This window comes from Fukomys damarensis, unplaced genomic scaffold, assembly GCF_012274545.1.
Source record: "Fukomys damarensis isolate Sample0158 unplaced genomic scaffold, DMR_v1.0_HiC HiC_scaffold_19, whole genome shotgun sequence".
NCBI lineage: Eukaryota > Metazoa > Chordata > Mammalia > Rodentia > Bathyergidae > Fukomys > Fukomys damarensis.
In genome coordinates this window covers 68320479-68339988 of record NW_022900931.1, presented here as the reverse complement: position 1 = coordinate 68339988, position 19510 = coordinate 68320479, and the positions used below count along the sequence as shown (strand labels likewise).

General features: G+C 43.8%; 1 protein-coding gene across 5 annotated transcripts in view; it reads right to left on the bottom strand.

The window, feature by feature from the left end:
- The window catches only part of Znf550 (zinc finger protein 550), a 25126-nt gene extending 7456 nt beyond the window's left edge, over positions 1–17670 (bottom strand). Inside the window, exons 1-5 of one of the 5 annotated variants that reach the window (XM_033766095.1) lie at positions 17505–17670; positions 17168–17231; positions 15401–15439; positions 13214–13312; positions 4200–4261 (exon numbers count right to left, since the gene is read on the bottom strand). In XM_033766095.1, the coding sequence (XP_033621986.1) occupies positions 4200–4261; positions 13214–13253 (102 nt within the window). In that variant the 5' untranslated portion in view covers positions 13254–13312; positions 15401–15439; positions 17168–17231; positions 17505–17670. The remainder of the gene's footprint in view (positions 1–4199; positions 4262–13213; positions 13313–15400; positions 15440–17167; positions 17232–17504) is intronic. The other 4 variants (XM_033766096.1, XM_033766097.1, XM_033766098.1 and 1 more) reach the window with 4 other exon arrangements.
- Positions 17671–19510: the final 1840 nt, after the last annotated feature.

Below are 19510 nucleotides of genomic sequence, written 5' to 3'. Positions count from 1 at the left end.
CGCCTCCCCTCCACGGCCACCGCCTTCCAGCTCCGTCCAGCGGACCGGGCTGAGGCCATCGCCCCTGGAGCGAACCCTGTCAAGCCGCCAACACCGGAAGTCCCTGTCTGTCACACACGCCGTCGGCCACGCCTTTCCGGTGCCGGCATTGGCAAGGCTAACTGCCGTGCTGCCTTCTGGGTAATGAAGTTCAGCCTGCACTGCCCGGAGAAGGATGACCTTCCGCTGACCATGACCAGTACTCGGCGGGCCGGTCGGCTGTTGAAGGTATCCCGAACCGTGACAGAGGAAAAGGAGCCTTGATACTCTTACAGGGGACACACGCGTGTGATCTAGAGAATTTGTTTCCAATGCTCCTCCGGTCATAAATGAGCAAACTTTATTGTAATTTTAAAATTTTTACATTACTCTATACCTCAACATCGTCCCGAAAGGTTACTAGCACCTTCCCAAGCAGCAGATTGCATCAGTGATAGATTGGTCCCTGCCACAAGGCCCCCTCCTACCCTCCCGTGACTGACTTGGAGACACTGCAAAGCACCAGGAGCCTCTCGCCTTTTCACTCAGGTTGCATTCTGACCTGTATATAGACAGCTTCCCTCAGTCCACTCCCTCTTGGGTCCTCACCTGATTCTCCTCACCTACTCTCCCTGTTCTCCTGGGACGTGGGAGTTAAGGAAATCCTTAGCTTTCAGGTGTGTCTCTGAGTGTGATCTCTGACCCTGTGGCAGTGATCCTTAAAAACCCAGCAAGGACATCCTCAGGTCACAAAATACTGTAACAGTCACTTGGATAATACAGTGATTCATACCTGTGAACTATAATATTTTCAATGCTTTCAAATACCAGCCTGACTTCTACAAATGGCTTTGTGTATTTCACTTTGTTGGTCAGGGTCAAGAGAGAAAGACCTCATACAGGCCCATGACATGTAGGCCGAGGAAGAAATGTAAAGTGTCCTTGAAAAAGAAGAAAGAGAGTAAAAACATCGTCATTTCTGGATAAATGTATGATACTCCTCAAGATATATGTGAAATATAAAGAGTGGATTTAATTTATATAAAATGAAACAACATAATTTAAGCTTTTGTCATTCTCCAAATGTATGAATATAGATACATATAGATATTCTGCCTTTTCTCTTTTTTTTTTTTTTTTTGGTACCAGGGATCAAACTCGGGTCCTTGTGCTCACGAGGCAGGCAGCGGAACCACTAAGCTAGACCCCCGGCCCCCTTTCTCATTTTTTAACAGAATATATTTCCCAAAAGGGCTTTTGCAATTTTCTCATCAATGTTACATAAACAGCTTTTATGTTTTTCACTGTGATGAACACTGTTGTTAGCTTTCCATCAGTGGGTCATGCTCTACTCATCTTGGTCAGTTCAGGCTGCTATAACAAAATGCCATATATTAGATGCCTTAAACAATAAACACTTACTTATCATGTTCTAGAAAATGAGAAGTCTAAAACTGAAGCACCAACCTATGGTAGTCATCTTTCTGCTACTATAACAAAATACTTGAGATACTCTCCTTATGGAGAAGAAATGTTTATTTTGCTCATAGTTATGAAGACTGCAGTCCATGATCAATTGGCCCCATTGCATGTAGGCCTCTGGTGAGGCAACACTCCGTGACAGAGAAACTGTGGTAAAACAAAGCTGCAACAGCAAAACTATAGGTGTGTGACCCACACATGCATTCATGTTGCATCAATCACACATGCCTCTCTTGCTAATCTCTATGCAGCCTTATCTCAAGATGCATTAAAAACACAGGATGAGTAAACAGGAGTGTTGTCAGGGTGAGGGTGCCAGGGTTGGACACAAGAGTGACTGCTCTGCAGTTCAAGGCCTGGAAAGGTGACAAAAGGATCAGGAGATGAAGGGTACAGGGCCAGATGCAGCACAAAAAAAGAGAGGCAGCATCTCCAGCTTGCTCCTCCTCAAGGATTTCAATTAGTCCTTGGATGTTTTTTGAGAAGAGGAAGGGTCAATCTCAGGAATTCCCAAATGCAAATGCAAGAGAAGAGCAGGAGGGGTGGGCCACTAAGTCGTACAAAACTTGCCTAGCACATATAAGGCCTTGTTTTCAATGCCCAACACCACACATGGAACAAAAAGAGGAGCCAGTGTTCAAAAGCTATGTGCACATATGTGTAAATGATGTAAAATGTCGACTGAAAGCCAGTCCTGAAGAACACTGTTGCAGAAAACAGGTAAAATGCAGAGGCCCCAGAAGTGGCAGATAAAGTGGGATTCACAGCAGAATGGCAAATTGACAAAGCACTGGGATGAAGAATAAGATGTTGAATTATGGCCACTGGTGGTGGTCATGACACCAAAATTCTAGTGATAACAGGATAAACTGCTGTAAATTTTATCACAACCACAGACACCATATACTCTCAAAACAATGTAAATATTCTGTTCACATATACACCTCTGGGTGCATCCTCTACCTCAACTCAAGTGTCTTTCCTTGGCATTCCTCCATCCTCAGTGCCCTTGGGAACGGGGAGAAATTATTTTTTGGAAAGAAGTGCTTCAAACTGATTAAGAATCCTGGATGTACGTTGATTCATCACACCTCAGGATTGTCTTCTCACATTCCATGGGGATTTTGTTGCTTGCAAAAGTACTCTTTCCTCACCTGATTCTGACATTTCCATTAGATGAATTTTACTTAATAATGTTCTGTACCTTGCACAGCCCCAAATGTTTCTCAGAAATAATCTCCACTCCCTGTGCAGATGCTGTCCACTGAACACACAGGTGACGCGATAGTCACTCCCCATGAGGAGGTGAGATCATACAGTCCTGAACCTTATCTGTAACTCGTGTCCCATCCACACACTTCATGTATAATGCCTCTGCAATCTTGGGAGAAAACTCAAACGTGGTGAACAGCTCTTCCCTTCAGGTAAGTGAATGAATCTTAGAAGTATCATCTGTAAGTATCTCGGGAAAGCCAAGATTAACTATTCTTTTTTCTAAAATTAGCTTTCTGAGATCAGATGCAAAGATAGATAGATAGATAGATAGATAGATGATAGATAGATGAATGACACATCTCTGCCTCAGCTCACACAGGTGGAAGAGACATCTCCCACCGGCAGCAGAGGCACTTTCCAGTCCTGTCAGCTGCCTCAGGGCTCCCTGGCCTCTCACGAAGCACACCCCAGTGCAGGGCTCACTGTGAGCACCGCCGGGTACAGGCTGCTTCCCACGGTAAGACGAGGAAGGTGAGCTCCCTCTGGGAGACTCCAGCGTCTGTGCTGCCAGCTGTGTGAATGCGTCTGAAGTTTGTTTCTCAGTGGCTTGTGCAGGTACACACTGTGCCAAACAGAGTACTTGACACTGTGTCTCTAAATTTCTGTCACCTGCAGGATTCTGGTAATCACATCATCGTTTAGACCAAGGAAAGACTCATTTGTCATTTGTAGAAATGAACATATTATCAATACGACAAAACAATTGTAGGAGCATACTAATAAGTATCCCCTTAAATCTCAAAATACAAAGGCTACTAAGGCATTTAATCAGATTTTAAAGGTCCCTGTATATGTTTATTCCAACATTGTTCTAAGAATTAGCAGCTGTCCTCCATGGGCTTTAGCCATTGTTTTAGAGATTCATGTTTTGTTTTGTTTTGTTTTGTACCAGGGATTGAACTCTGGTCCTTGCACTTGTGAGGCAGGTGGCAGAACCACTGAGCCAAATCCCTGGCCCTAGCCGTTGTTTTAACCGGATGTACTTCTGTGTCTACGGCCTCTGCCTGTCTCTATCTGAGTGTCTACTGTCTCTGTTTCATCTCCACTTCTCTCTCTTGCTCTCCCCACCTCTCTCCTGTTAATAACATGATCCCATTACACATGCATGTCCAAATTGCTAATTCTTTTTCAAAGTAAAAATAAAAGTCCTTACTGATCACCTTGTTGGAAAACCAGGTGCATCCTTTACCCTGAGAATGAAACTCTTTTACTTTAGACCTTTCCTGTGTCTCCAAATCACCCCCAGATCAGGGAATTGATGAGTCCTCATTCCCTGTGAGAACCTGTAGGTCTTAGGGCTTCAGTGATCGATGAACCTAGCAATGTCATGACTGCACAGCTCTCTGCTTTGTGCAAACATCTTAAATTCCCAGCATGAGCTCCACTGATGAGTTTTCCTGTTTCACTGCTTTGAGAGGACTCACTTTGTATCTGGGTGATAATATAAGCTGATAAGTCCGTCTAGCATCATAGACTCTTGGAACATCTAAAATGGAGAAAATGGTCAAAATATATAGTGAATGCTTACATTACAGTAAAAGAAACGTCACTACTAATCCCCATCAAATACTCCCCCTCCATCTGAATACAATTATTCCATTGGTTTGGTTTTTTGTTTGTTTGTTTTATACCAGGGATCTAACTTAGGACCTTGCACTTGCAAGGCAGGCACAATGCCACTGAGCTAAATCCTTGGCAAAGAACTTTATTATTTTATTTTCAGAGGGGGTACAAGTTATTTGTAATTGTACTTGTAGTGAGATTGAGGTAGAGAGAATAGTAGAGAACAAGAGAAGGAGAGAGAATTGAACTTATGGCCTTATATTTACCAGGCAATCATCGGCTCCACTCAGCTACAGCCCAGGTCAACCCCACTGTTCTTACCAGTTCCTGAAGCAGTTCTGGAAATCGTCTTTCACGGCTTCATGGGGTGTGATCAACTTATCACTGCTACAAGTGCCTCCTGATGGAAAGGGAGGCTTCCAGCACTATGGTGTGTCCTCATCCACCTTACTCACTGGATTTGGCACCATGAAAGTTCTGGGTCTTCTCCAAAGTCAAAATGACCATGAAAGGTAGACATTTTGAATGGATTCGGGATATCGAGGCAGCCACCACAGCAGAACGAAGGCCACTCATGAAAGAGAACTTCCAGAAGTGCTTCAGAAAGTGGCAAAAATGATGGGGTATGTGCCTGAAGCAAGAGGGAGAGTTTTGAGCAGGATTAATAGCAATGTGTCTTTTACCTAAATTGCTTTTTAATTTAAACATTCACTGTGTTTTTCTGTCACCCTTCTTAGTAGGTCTTGGACATTCCATTAAGTAGCAGAAGTCACAACCCAGAAAGGGGTGGGCCCTTTAAGGAAGCAAGATAAGTGCTCAAAGATTGATGACGTTGTTTCCCAGAGGCCTCTTCAAGCATCATGGCTCTCTGCAGTACTTTCTGAAGGACACTGGAGTAATGCTCACTTCTGAAAATTCTACTCACTGTTGGGAACACTATCACCCAACAAGCTCCACTGTAAGTAGTGGTAGCTCTGAGCCAATCAAGAAACAAAATGGAAATTCCTAGGTGTGACTTCTGGTGACCTGGTCATCGTAGTCCTCATGCAGGCCAAGGTCAGTGCTCCAAAATCTGTCCTCATGGTCAGAGTCTGTGTAGCTTTCTACAGGCGAACAAGTCCATCCTTCATTATTCTCCATCTTTTGGGGTCTGGAACTAGAGTGTTAATCCTCCCCTTAGTTTGAGGGGATTGGCACGTGTGTGTTGTGTATCCCCATACCCAGTGTCCACCATGGCTCTGGGCACTTCAGAAAACACAGCCCTTAAACTTGCTGTGATCTTAAGAGACTTGCTTCTGAAGGAATCTGGTCCTGGGGTCTCCTCAGACTCAGGCATTTACCCAGCTGAAGAAAGAGGTAGAAAGGAGAGCAGATGCTGGGATGAGAATGGTCGTTGGGCTGCCCTGACTGCCTAGAAGTTTGTGGGACTGGTTTTTGCAGTTGCCATCTGTTTATTGTGAGTGCCGTTTACAGCTGTTCTGTTTAAGAGATTTGCTATTATATAAAAAGTTAGTGCATCAAGGACTCATTATCAACACTGATTCAGAGTGTAGAGTGCGTTTCTTTCTAGCATGTCACTATACACATCCTTGTCTGGAGCACCGTCAGGATTTGTCTTACTGTTTTGTTTTCCATATAGCTCCTTCATTTCATTCTCCTTTCAGTGACCCCTCCTCAGAGAGGCTTAGTTTCCCCTTCCAACTTCTCTGATCACTTTTTTGTTTTTTAATTTTGTTTTGCTTTGTTTTGTCATTATAACCCTTAGGTCATTGTCTTTCTCAGGTTTGTAGTTCTTTGCTGAGACTCCATTCTGAGTATGAGTTCCTGTTTGTTCCTCTGTCCCCTGGCACATGTAGGGGACATCGATCGGGGCACAGAGCTGAATCAGGGGCTCAGTAGGTGGTTGGAATGAATGATCCTCTCCATGCACTTAGAATCTATGTTTCAACTCTTCATTGTAGCCGCTGCATCTGGCTCTGCATCTTCAGCACCTTCTATTCTTACCTGGCCCGCTGCCCTGCAGCTCAGCCATCCTGAACTTGCCACACTCTCGTACATTTTCCAGGCTTTTCCCAGCATTGCTCTCTGCCTGTGTGTTACTTTTCTCTCCTTGTTGGGACAAAATACCTGATACCCAATGGTGAAGGGCAAGAGGTTTATCTGGCTTACAGTTTGTAGAGGTTACAGACCACAATCAGCTGACTCCAAAGCAGGGATGACAAACAGGCATCACAGAGGAGAAACAACTTACCAGATATAAAAATTTAAAGGCAGCAGTTGAGCCAAAGGAGACACAATGTATCAAGATACAGATACAGAGAGAATTCCAAATGGAGTATGAAAGTCAAACATCAAAGAGCAACAGGATTCACAGAGAAGCCCTATGTGTGCAGTGAATGTTGTAAGACCTTTTGCCAACATGCTGATTTTGACATAATAGAACTCACACTTGAGATAAGCACTTTTACTACAAACAATAAGGGAAATAATTTTGATAGATTTTTGTTTGATACATAAAGTATTACTCTAAGAGGAGTCCTTTGAATGCAGTGAATGTAAAAAGATCTATAACCAGAATTTAACTGTCAGTTCATATCAAAAGGTGGCAGCTTCAGCGGCTTTCTTCTCTGCCGCCCCGAGCAGCATTAATCAGGCCCAAAGCTCAGCTTCTTCTCAAAGTCTCATTTTTTCTACCTTTTTGTATAATAAGTCAATGCACCTTGTGCTGTCATGGCTCACAGGAGACTAGGACGTAATGCAGTGGTCTTTGTGATGTCCCCTTGCTCTGTTCCCTACATACTCTAGTTTGTCCCAAATCAGGAATGAAGTGCAACTCAGTGAATGATGTTATGGTTTGGACCTAAAATGTCTCACCAAAATTCTCTTATCTGAAGATGATTCCTGGTCAGATGGTGCAAGTCACTGGGGATATGACCTGGAAAGAGTATGTATGTTTCTCCTCAGCTCCTTTCTTCTGCTTTGTGGCTGTTATTGGTTAAGAACCTTTTCCTCTACCATGTCCTTTCACCATCTTCTTTCTGAACTGTGCCCAGCTAACCATGGACTGAAACTGTGTTCCAAAATAAACCTCTCTGTAAGTTGTGGATGTCAGATATTGTACTCCGTGTTGGGAAAGGGGCTAAGATATTGGTACTGGAAGTGGGGTCACTGCTGTGATAATAACCATGTGGTTGAGTAGCCTTTGGGTAGTTCACAGGAGGCATTTAGAAAGATTTAGAAATGCTCACTGGAGAAATACTAAAATGAATGCTATAAGCTAAGTTTGGTGGAAATTCAGGTTGAAGCTCTAAGTACCAAAATCTTTATAGAATCCAGGTGTGGTGTTGCATGCCTATAATCACAACACTTGGGAGCCTGAGGCAAGAGGATCTCCACAAGATCGAGGCCAGCATGGACTACAGAGTGAGTTCAAGGCTAGCTTGAACTGAGACCCTGTGTCAAAAAACAAAACAAACAAAATGCTCATGGAAATTCACATGGTAATTGCTAAGCTCGGGAGGTTTCAGTTGAGAACAAAGCCTCCACTGAAAAATCATATGCCATGTATACTATATTCTGACAGAAAAAAAAATTTTTTATACCAAGGATCGAATGCGAGTCCTTGTGCTTGCAAGGCAGGCACAGGAAATGCTGAGCTAAATTCCTGGCCCGCTGACAGAAATTTTATCTACATCTTGGCCATGTCCTGAGACTTTGTGAGAGGCTGAGATTAAGGGTAGTGAACTAATCACTCCACCAGAGAAAAATTCAAGGCTGCCTACTATTTAGGCTGTGGCATGGAAACTGTGGCTCCCTTCAGCCAGATCTTCAGTGAAAATCAAGAGATGTATAAAGTGTGCAGTTATCATCAAAAGGGAAGCAACTACCAAGTTGGGACAAAGAAGAACATGCTTCTTGAAAAGATTAGAATTCAAAAGAAACCAAGTACTTTATATCAAGCCAATAGGAAAGATGGCTTAGAGATATCTCAAGAATCGGCAAGACCCTGTTTTTTGCAAGCTCAATGATAGAAAACCTATAAAGCTTTCCTGAGAATACAGCCCACAGCCCCCTTGCTTGACAAGGGCCACCCAGGGAATTGGTTCTTAGTGATTTGTTTTATAGTACTTAGACATCCAAGTACTTAGAGGCCATGATGCAAAAGGGCCTGGCTATGCTTGGCAACATCCACATAGCGCTGCTTGTATGGACATGCAAAACGCTGGAAATGTGGGGTCATGGATGGTTTCACTCAGATTTCAAAGGAAGGCTCAGGAGGTCAGGCAGAGTGAGCCTGAGAGGGCAGTGCACAAAGCTGTGAGAACAAAGCTGAAAGTGTAGTAGAGACCCCAGGAAGTTAGAAGTGGTAGGAATGTGGAACATCTGATAAAATACATAGGCAGTGATCAGAGCCAACCCAAGAGGCCATGTGGTTGGCAACTAGCAATGTCACAGGGGTGAAGAAACCCAAGTCCTTTAGAGCTCACATCTTGCCACAATCTGCCACAAGACAACTAGCCTGGAGTGATGGACATTGAACTACAGGACTTAGGGTTTGTCCTGCTGGGTTTCAGTCTTGCTTTGGTCCCATTCCTTATTAGGTTTTGATATCAGGGTTATGTTGGCCACTTAAAATGTGTTGGAAAGTGTTTGATCCTTCTGTTGTCTACAAAATAAACGGTACAACAGTGCTATCATTTCTTCAATGTTCAGTAGAATTGAATTAAACTATTTAAGCTTTTAGTTATTTCTGAGAGATTTACAAAATGAATGCAATATTGAACTACATAAAGAGATACTCAATTTCTTTCCAGGTCAGTTTTCTGTATTTGTTTTTGAAGACGTATGTGCACATAAGTTGCTAAAACTGCTGTTGAAAAATTGCTCAATATCCTCAATATATTCTGTTTATAGTTTTCCTCAATACTGGCTGTTTTGCATCAGTGTTACTAAAGGATTACTGCCTTTTAGAATACAAAAAAACTATTTGAGTTGGTTTACGCACTAAGTTACTTAACTGCATGTTAAAAATTTTTTATTGTGCAAATATGTATTGCTCACTCTAGCAAACTTAAAATACAGTCTAGTTTTCAAAAATCATCAAAACCAAGACCAGGTAAAAACTGCCATTAAATAATAAATGCTATATTTAAACTTACTAAGGCAGTATTTATTGGTTTAACATGCTCTTTAAACTCAATTTTATATTAGGGCCATTTTTGTGGATGGTAGGAATTGAACCTAGGGACTCATATATGCTAGGCAAGCATTCTACTGCTAAATTCACTAACCTACACTAACTAACCTCTTTTCTAAGTAGCATGGTTCCTTTTACGACATAATGTATTTAGAGACCAATAAATGGATAATAGGCTACTGCAATGACACTGCTTTCTAGATTTTTCTCAGATAAGGGATGTGTGTACCCATGTAAACATTTCTATATACATTTAAAACCTTATTTGTATTCAAAGCTATAAAAACCTTACAAGGCTGGATATTAAAAGCCAAATATACAGTGCAGAAAGACAAAGGATGCAAAACCAGTGCACCATCAAAAGAAACACAGATAAATTTTACTTCATTAAGAAAATTAAGAATGTCTGTTTTAGAGGAGGGGTTGGTGGCACACACCAGTAATCCCAGCACTTGATAGGCTGAAGGAGGAGGATCGCTCCAAGTTCAAAGCCAGCCTGGATTACATAATGATACCCTGTCTCAAAATAAAACAAAAATCTGTTCTAGGAAAATACTGTTAAGAAGTGAAAACAAGCTGGAGGCAGTGGCCCACATCTATAATCCCAGCTATTCAGGAGTCTGAGGCAAGAGGATCAAACCTTGGAGGCCAGCCTAGAAAACTCAACAAATCTCTTCAAAAAAGACTCATGATGGCTGGGGATTTGGCTTAGTGGTTCCGCCGACCCTGGTACAAGGGCCAGAGTTTGATCCCTGGTACCAAAATAAAATAAAAAAGACTCATGATGTAGCTCAGTGGCACAGCACTTGCCTAGTTTGTACAAATTCTTAGTACCCCAAAAGTTTTTTTATTTTTTTCTTAATTTTAAAGGGAAAAGAAAAGCCATGAAGAAATATTGGCAAAAATCATACCTAGGAAATATTAAGATATTTCAAAAAATAATGAGACAGATTTTTTAACAGGCAAAAAAATTGAAGAAGAATCTTACACAAATGATATAGGTAACAGATATGAAAAAATGTTTTATATTAATGTATTAGGCAATGGCTAAATTGTCTAATGACTTATAAACATAGTGAGGATGTGAATTACAGGTAAACTGATATATTCCAGGGAAAAAATATGAGATACAACCATTTAGAACACAACTTGGCAGGTTCTTAAAAACTTAACCATTCAGATCAATGTCCAAAATGAGTGTGAGGAGCTTCATGGACTTGCTCCCCAGAAAAACTGGTGAAACTTATAAAAACACAATTGGAAGTCTCTGAAAATGGTCCTATGGATAAAGAGCAAATGAAATATTTATTCAGGGAACTCTAACATTCGGCAAAAACAGCAAACATTAGTTTCATTTGAACTAAAACCATTCCCTCCTTCACCACCCCTGGATCAGTGAGATGGACACAACACTCCAATCCAGATTGGTGTAGACAATCCAAGGCTCCTTCTTCCTGGAACACTCAAAGGTCAATCTTGGAAGGAGAAAGATGGCACCACTCTCATCCTGCGGGCAGTGTGCAGATGAGTCAGATGAGTGATGACTCATAGCTGGCCCTTCACAAAAGCCACTCTCAGAACATCTCTGTTTTAAGTCAGATTCACTCCTAAGGCATTTCTCCAGCCTGAATGTTCTGGTGTTAAAGTTAGGCTGTTGGGTGAAACCTTTCTGCATTTACTGCACTCATAAGGCCTATCAGGGTCCTGATAAGACAGGCCTTTGGTTGAAGGCTTTTTCACATTCATTGAACTCAATGTATTTCAGCACTGTGACTTCTCTAGTAGTGAAGAGATTGCAGATGTGGCTAAAGGCTTTTCCACGTTTGAAGCAGTCAAGACTTTTCTCCAATGTGAACCTTCTGGTGTTGAATGAGATTTAAACGCTGACTAAAGGATTTCCCACAATCATTTCACTCATAGGGCATTTCTCCAGTGCGAAGCCTCCGATGTTTAACAAGGCTGGAGGTGTGATGAAAAAATTTACCACATTCCCTGCACTTGTAAAGTTTTGCTCCAGTGTGAACTCTCTGATGTTTAACAGGACTGGAATTTTCACTGAAGGATCTCCCACATTCATTGCACTTAGAAGGCTTTTCTCCAGTGTGAACTTTTCGGTGTTGCATTAGGCTAGAGTTCTGGCTAAAAAACTTTCCACATTCACTGCACTCATAAGGCCTTTCTCCAGTGTGAACTCGCCAATAATAAGGCTGGATTTGTGGCTGTAGAATTTTCCACATTCACTGCATTTATAAGGTCTTTCTCCAGTATGAATTCTTTGGTGTTTCATAAAGCTGGAGTTGAAGCTAAAGAATTTCCCACATTTGCACACTCATAAGGCCTTATTCCAGTGTGGATTCTGTGTTGCTGAACAAGTGTGGAATTGTGCCTGAAAGCCTTTCCACATTCACTGCATGTAAAAGGTTTTTCTCCAGTGTGAACTCTTTGGTGTTGAATGAGGTCAGCATTTAGGCTAAATAATTTCCCACATTCACTGCATTCATAAGGCTTTTCTCCAGTGTGAAGCCTCTCGTGCTGAACAAGTAAATATTTCTGACTAAAGTCTTTCCCACATTCACCACATTTGTAGTGTCTTTTTCCAGTGTGCAAGGCCTCTCCACTCTCAGTACTCCTGGGTGGCTCCCCTTCACTTTGAGCTGCCTGGTGCTTGAGAAGACACGGGCAGGGTAGGTCAACTTTCCCAGCCTCCTTGTTTTGTAAAGCCTTCTCTGACAGGTGGATTCCACAGCTCTTCAAATTACACACCCTACCCTCTTTTCTTTTCAGGGGTCTCTCTTCATAGCACAGCTTCTGGTGTTGGTGAAGGTCTACATGGGGCCCTCCTTCTATAGCCACACTGTGATCAGGAGGTGCTTTCTCAGCCTCTGTTCCATACCAATAACCTGAACCAGAGAAACAATGATGAAGTGTATGTGGACTCTGGTATAAGCAGTAGCACATTCACAATGTGTGTAGGCTTCCTCACTAGTGAGTCCCTGGGATTTCTGGCATAATGAGGAGACTAGGACAGAGCAGCTCACTGTGTAGCACTTAACCTGGCAAGCTCACAGGTTGGGATAGGTCTCATGAGTAGCAAGGACACCAGATGGAGGGGAACAGGGAGGCATGCCAGGATCATCACTAGGATCCTCTGCAAATGGCTTTCCCCAGGATTTCAGCTGCTTGAGATGAAGTACACAGTGCAGAAGGGTGTGTCCAGACCAAGAAAAACAAACTATAATTGAATAGCCTGTACTTGAGGACTACTCAGGTATACATAATGCTTCATAACCATTCAAGGAAGAGGGCTGGGATTTAGCTCAGTGGTTTTGCCACTTGCCTTATAAGCACAAGGACTTGAGTTCGATCCCCAATACCAAAAACAGAGAACTTATAGGTGAGGGATGGCCCTAGGTTAAGAAATAGAAATGAGGGCTGGGGATTTAGCTCAGTGGTGCAGCTGCCTTCCTCCCAAGTGCAAGGTCCTGAGTTCAATCTCCAGTGCAAAAAAAAAAAAAAAAAAAAAAAAACGAGAAAAATAGAAATGAGAAGAAGGGGAAATAAAACTGGAAATGAGCCATGACCCCTTGCTTTGGTCCCAAAATATCTGAACCACCAGAAAGATTATTGACATGACTCCATCTCTGAATTCATATCTTCCCAGTTCTACCCTCAAAATACCTTCTGGCATTCCTTGGGTTATGGCTTCCTGCACAGTCATGAAGAGCTTTACCCAGGACTCTGACTGAGTAATTTCATGAGTCCTAGAAGATGCAAGTCCTAAGGGAAAGACAAGACAGGTAAGCAGCCAGCACTGGACCAGAATGATCTACCTCATGACACAGGAAAACAAAATGAAAAATAAAAGAACCTTGGAGAAACATCTTGCAGGAACAGCTTAGTCAAGTCATAAACACATCAGTGCCTCAACGGCAGGCACTGGAAGATCCAAGGTATGTCAGCTACAAAAAAAAAAAAAAAAAAAAAAAAAAAAAAAAAAAAAAACAAACCCTTCAGTGGCAAAAACCAAAATATAAAAAAAAAAAAAAAAAAAAAAAAAAAAAAAAAAACGGCAGTCTGGGGATTTAGCTCAGCGGTTCCACTGCCTGCCTCACAAGCGCAAGGGCCTGAGTTCGATCCCTGGTATCAAAAAAAAAGGCAGAACCTGGGACACAGAATAGGTATGGATTTACACACTGTCACCAGGCCATGGAGAAGCCAATGAGGTGATAACCTTAGGCCAGAGGTGGCAAAGCTATGGCACACATACAGCAGCAGGCACACCAAGTCACTCCAGCAGCCGAGCATCAGATATTCAGGTTTAAATGTAATGTTGGCACTTTGCAATAAATAGGTGGGTTCTGGTTTGCAGTTTGGGCACTCAGTCTCTAAAGGGTTTGCCATCACTGCAATAGGCTGACTGCCAACTTCCTGCGGGGCCCTGCAGGGCCTTGGGGTAGTCTGGGAGAGAAGGTGGTATTGTACACAGCACAAGACTATATCCTGCAGCAGCTACTCCAAGACACTGGGGAAAGAAGCAGTGCCCACTGTTCAGCTTTACTAAGGATATACTTGCCCCCAGGAAAAAGAGAAAGAGCTAAGTTAGCCCAAGATGCTATGACAGAGTGAAAGGATCTTATCCAGAGAGGCCATCAGTAAAAAGTTCTCCAGCATCACACGATGGTACAGGGGCCTCTGGGCATCATCAAGTAGGCTCCACTCCTCCCATGAGAAATAGACAGCCACATCCTCAAAGTCACACGGCCCTGCCATGATGAGGAGAGTTGAGTTCACCTGTAGTCTCCTTCCCTGGGACTCTTGGCATCCCTTAAACATCCATTCCTGATTAACTTCCTCCCTATCCCTTTCCTCAGAGGAAATACTGTGACCTCGTGCCACTGATGCCCAGTGTCACTTCAAGTTCCTACTGATCACTGTGTTCTTCACTTGACAACAACAGTCAGATGGACAGACTGAATCTGTCTAAGCTCTGTGCTTGATATACAGCACCCTGCCCTTCTCTTGGCAGCCCATTCACCTGAGGTCCTCCAGATCATACATCTTAAATTGACCAGATCTTGGTCATCTGTTAGAGAATTGATAATGTTAAGGATTTAACTGTGATGCCACCGTTATGGGCCATGTTTCCGGGTTCTTCCCGCGTCCATACCCCTACCCTAAGTGTCCTTTTCCCCAAGACCACATCAGCATATAGAATTGAAACCTAAAGCTTCTGCAAGGCTCCCTCCTTAAAAGGCAATGTGGCTTACATAGGTTACATGCTACAGATATGGTCTAGCCCAACCCCAAACCTATAAATAAGCCAACACTTCCCTACCCCACCCCTCTCTCTCCCTCTGCTCTGCTCCCCTGAATAAAGGCTCCAGTTGGACCTCTTGGTGTGTGTGGCCTAGGTGTTGAGCATCGCTGTTCCCTTTCACCATCCATTTACACTTCCCTCCCAACATGCACTTTGCTCTTTCTGCCACACTTCCCTTTACATCTTGACATGAAGGCCCAGCGACTCAGCTGAAATTCCAGGCCTAACTCCTGCCTTCTCCTACTACTTGCTCCAGTAATAATGAAGACCTAAGGTTGTCTGAGCATTGCAGCTCAACTTCACCTCCAAGTATTTTCTAATGTTGACAACTGTAACTGTAATACCTTCTGAATCTCATGCCAAAGGGTGCCAGAACTGGGAACTTCTCTAAGGAATTCCTAATCTGGACTCAAGGGCTTGACATGGTGAAGAGTAGAGTAGAGAGAAGAGCAAACAAACAGCTCCAGGAAAACAACAATGTCAAAGACGATATAGGTAGTACAGATGGCAATTAAGGAGAGTGGGGACCTGAGGCACCCTCCACTCACCTCTGCAAGGTTTGTGAATGATTGTGCAGCCAAAGGAACCTAAGGAAAAGGAAGGCCATGAAAAGCAGATAATGATGGTGGTATCACAAATGACTGTACTTGCCCTCTCACATGCCCTGAAATCAGGTGTATCTGACAGTAACCCGTCTGGGCCTTAGTTGTCAGTGATGCTTCTTACCAGTTCTGTGTCTGTGGCCAAATACTTGACCTCTGTAAAGTGGGATAAGAACAGTATTTGTGCTATGGGAATATTATTTGTAAACTTATTCCTACAAGTCAAGTACCAAATACTAACTCTTACTGTGCATATAATTAACGATTCTATCAACAGTTCCAGTGCACATAAACTGGTAGGTTTGGGGGGGGGTGTTTTGTTTTTGTTTTGGGGGGTACTGGGGATTGAACTCAGGACCTTTCGCTTGCAAGGCAGGTGGCTGAATCACTGAGCTAAATCCACAACCCTAAACTGGCAGGTTTTGATAATGTGAGTTTTCTAAATATATTTTTTAGCTAAGAATGTGATAGTTAAGACATTTGATTTTATTCAAATGCTGAATATTTTAACCATTAAATGTTTTTAATAACTTGATAAATCCATGTACATTAGTTACTTTTCTCTCACTGCTGAGACAAAATATTCCACACCCAAAGTTAAAGGGGTAAGGGTTTATTTAGCTCATAGTTTGTAGAGGTTGCAGCCCATAACTGGTTGGCTCCAAGGCAGAGTGGCACATGGCTGAGGGGTGTCACAGAGGAGAAACAGTTCACGGTGCCCACGTGGTAGAAAAAGCAACAAGGGACCTTAACAGCATCTTCCTGCCTCTTTTATCATACTTACACTACTTAGGGTGGGTAGCACTCACACCCTTAATCCTAGTGCTCTCAAGCCTAGCATGTACAATGATTCAGCCACGTCCAAAATAGCCCAACCTCATTCACATAAGGGGGACATCCAACGAGCCATAACACTGTGCTATTTTAATTGTCCCTGTGTAGGAACTTGTTCAATTATCACTTAACTACTTATTTCATACATTCAGAAATTAATGAATACAGGGCCAGGACCTGAAGAAACCAAGGAGCTAGATTTGGTAACTTGCTATCCAGCACCCAGGCGGTAACTGCTGGGCATCCTTCCTTTGGAGCAGGTGATAAGCCCTCCTCCTTTTAAGTCTGAGGGAACTTTGGCAGCAAAGAGGCTGTTCCATCAGCCTGGATGACCTTCCACTTCCCCCCAGGGAATGGACCCGAAGTCCTGCCAAGGCTGGCACAACAAATCCATCCTGAGTCCTTATCTCAATCAATACCTTCCACTTCTGCAGACACCAGCCAGAAACCACTCCAGGCCACAAACCACCACACTTCTGGAGGTGGCAGATGGGGGGAATATATGAAATAAAATCCTTAAGATTCTCCCTCCTAATTATAAAGCCTAGGCCTTGCTCTGGTCCAGACTTCCCTGGCCACATCTTAGTTATCTCCACCAGATGCCCATGTGATCATCATTCTAGCACCATTTGTAAAGCACAACTCCTGTTCTCCACATAGCCTTCTCCCTGAAAAATCTCCCTTTTGTCTGTCCTTCCAGATATCCAGGAAGAAAATTACAAACACGCACAAAATAGGACGGTTCTTTTTCCCTACTCTCACAGCCACATCTGATGCAGCTGGAAATCCCGCCTGCTATTTTTAAAAATCCATGTGAGATGCAGTCTTTCCTCTCTGCTCCAGTCCCACCAGAACTCTCCACTGCCCCACCAGGTTTACCTGACCGCAGGTCTCCTCGGCTTCACCCTCTTCACCGACTCCGGCCTGTTTTCCCCTGAGGAGCCTAGGGAAAACCCTTAGAAACAGACTGGGTCCTTCCTCCTCTCCCAACCCTCCGTGGCCAGGATGTCACTGCCTTGCGACCGTCCCCTCCCACACCGAGACTTGGACGCAGCCAAACCTCAGACTCAGGACTCAGCCGGGTCGCCCTCCCTGGCCCTGAAGGCGCAGACGCCGCACCCAGGTGAGAGGCCTTCGTGTTTTGGGACCCCGCCGCGGGCGCCCCGACCCGGATCGGCTCCTCCCTGGGCACCAGGCTGGTGGACGCAGCACTCACCTGAGCCAGGCTGCTCAGCGCTGCCGCCATCGCAGACTCTGCACGCTGGAGCGCCTCTCTACGGAGAGGACTGAGCCTTCGTCCTCTCGCCGTTACCGCCGACCAGCTCACTGCCCACCTGACTGACCCACCCGGAGACGAAAAGTGACGCTCCCCCCGGACTCCGGAAGTCCCGCCCACAGGCCGTACACGCGCTGGAAACCTCGTTTTTATTGGCCGGTCGCTGGCTCGGTGCGTTCTGGGAAATTTAGTTCCTTCAACGTCAAACAAGGAGTAATTGGGCATAGCAGCTAAATGCGAGATGGAAGTCTAGGTTAAGAACTTCTGTCGGATTCATCCAGAGACTTTCATTACTGTAAACTAGCCTGTTTTTCTGTTTCCCTGCGGCAGCGGCTACTGAAGTCTTCAGGGCCACAATAAATGATTCCTTTAGCCTAAATCATGGATGCATTCCCGAATTTTCTTTTGCAAGAGGACGACAGTGGTGAGACATTCTCTGGTATGTGAAAATGAATATAGGGTATAGCGGGTGAGAGAGCCAAGGATCCCAAGTATTTACTTTTCTTATTCACTCTACATTCATCTGTGCTCTTTCTCTTCTTAAGAAACAAACAGGGACCTGTTCAGGCAGAGCAACGGAGTTCAAATCCATAAGCCATCACCCCACCACCTCCGATTCTCTGACTCCACGGCCCCGCTATTTCCAAACACAAAGCTTAACTCCCCATAGATGGCTAGAATGCTGAACCCTTGTTGACAACAGAAAGGTGTTTAAAAAAGAGATGCCAAGCTTTTCATATGTGCTCTCCTTATACGGCCTTTACCATTAACTCCAGTTCTTCCGTGTCCATCTTCTTTCCTCAGTTCTTCTTTTGTTCATTCATTTTTAGACTAAGTAATGACCGATTTCATCACAGCCCTGGGATGACGTGAAGACAAATCATGAAATGTTCCTGGAACTTTCTGGAATTAGATGTTTAGTATTAGCTGATTCTGGAAAGAAGATGGGGAGTCGATATTGTGATTAATAGTAGGGGAGGAGCGGCCATCGCCCAAACGCCGGGAGGTAGGCCAGGCCCAATCCACCGCAGGAAGGAGAACCACGCCTGCTCCTGTCCCAGCAGCCATCACTCAAGCGCTGGGAAGGTAGCTGCGCGGGCGCCCCTGAACCCCCATAAGCCCCTCCCCCGCACTCTCAGACCTCCTGACTGTGCAAGTCTTTGGACTCACTCTGCAAAGACAGAGGTGGTCATCAAGGGTATTTTTCTGAGTTCCCAACTTTGAACATCTTTAAAGAAAGGGCGTGGGAAACCTGTAATAGAACGTTGCGGAGTTCAACCATTCAGAAGGATGGGGAACTCAATCTGGGCCTTGCAGCCTGAGGTCAGTCAGCGTCATGGGGTTCAGCAATCAGCTAACTGAGATCAGGGGTCTTGCATCCTCGCTCTGTCTGAGCCATTAAATGGTAAATATACTATATTGAAAACTTTGTTCACTGCAGACATGTTCTGGACTGCTTCTTGATTTCAATTTAATTCAAATGACTTAAGGGTGATAGACTAGTGACTACCACAGGTGGTCAGTGTCCAAATTGTGCTTGATCTTAATGTGTTGCTCATTGTATCAGTTGGGGTAAAGCATTGCCGTTGATTTGATGAGCTGTTTTCTCTGATGTTATGAAGATGAGAATGTCTGTGGGTCGTTAGAGACACAGAAGCTAGGGTGCAACTATATCAGGAAGATTTGGGTGATAATCCAAAGATTAAACCAAGGACAGTCTGACAACAAAAATTAAAATGAGAAAACACTTAAGCAAGACACAAGGACAGACTTCCAGTTCACCAATACAGTAGGGCAAATGAGGATGAAAAGGCTTATAGTGAACCACCAGGACACCCTGAACTCAAAGCACAGGAAGTAACAAAACAGATCAATCAGGCTCTAGAAAAATTCAAAACAGAAATAATTTCCCAGATAACCATAGAGATAGTGAGCAAAATGGAAGT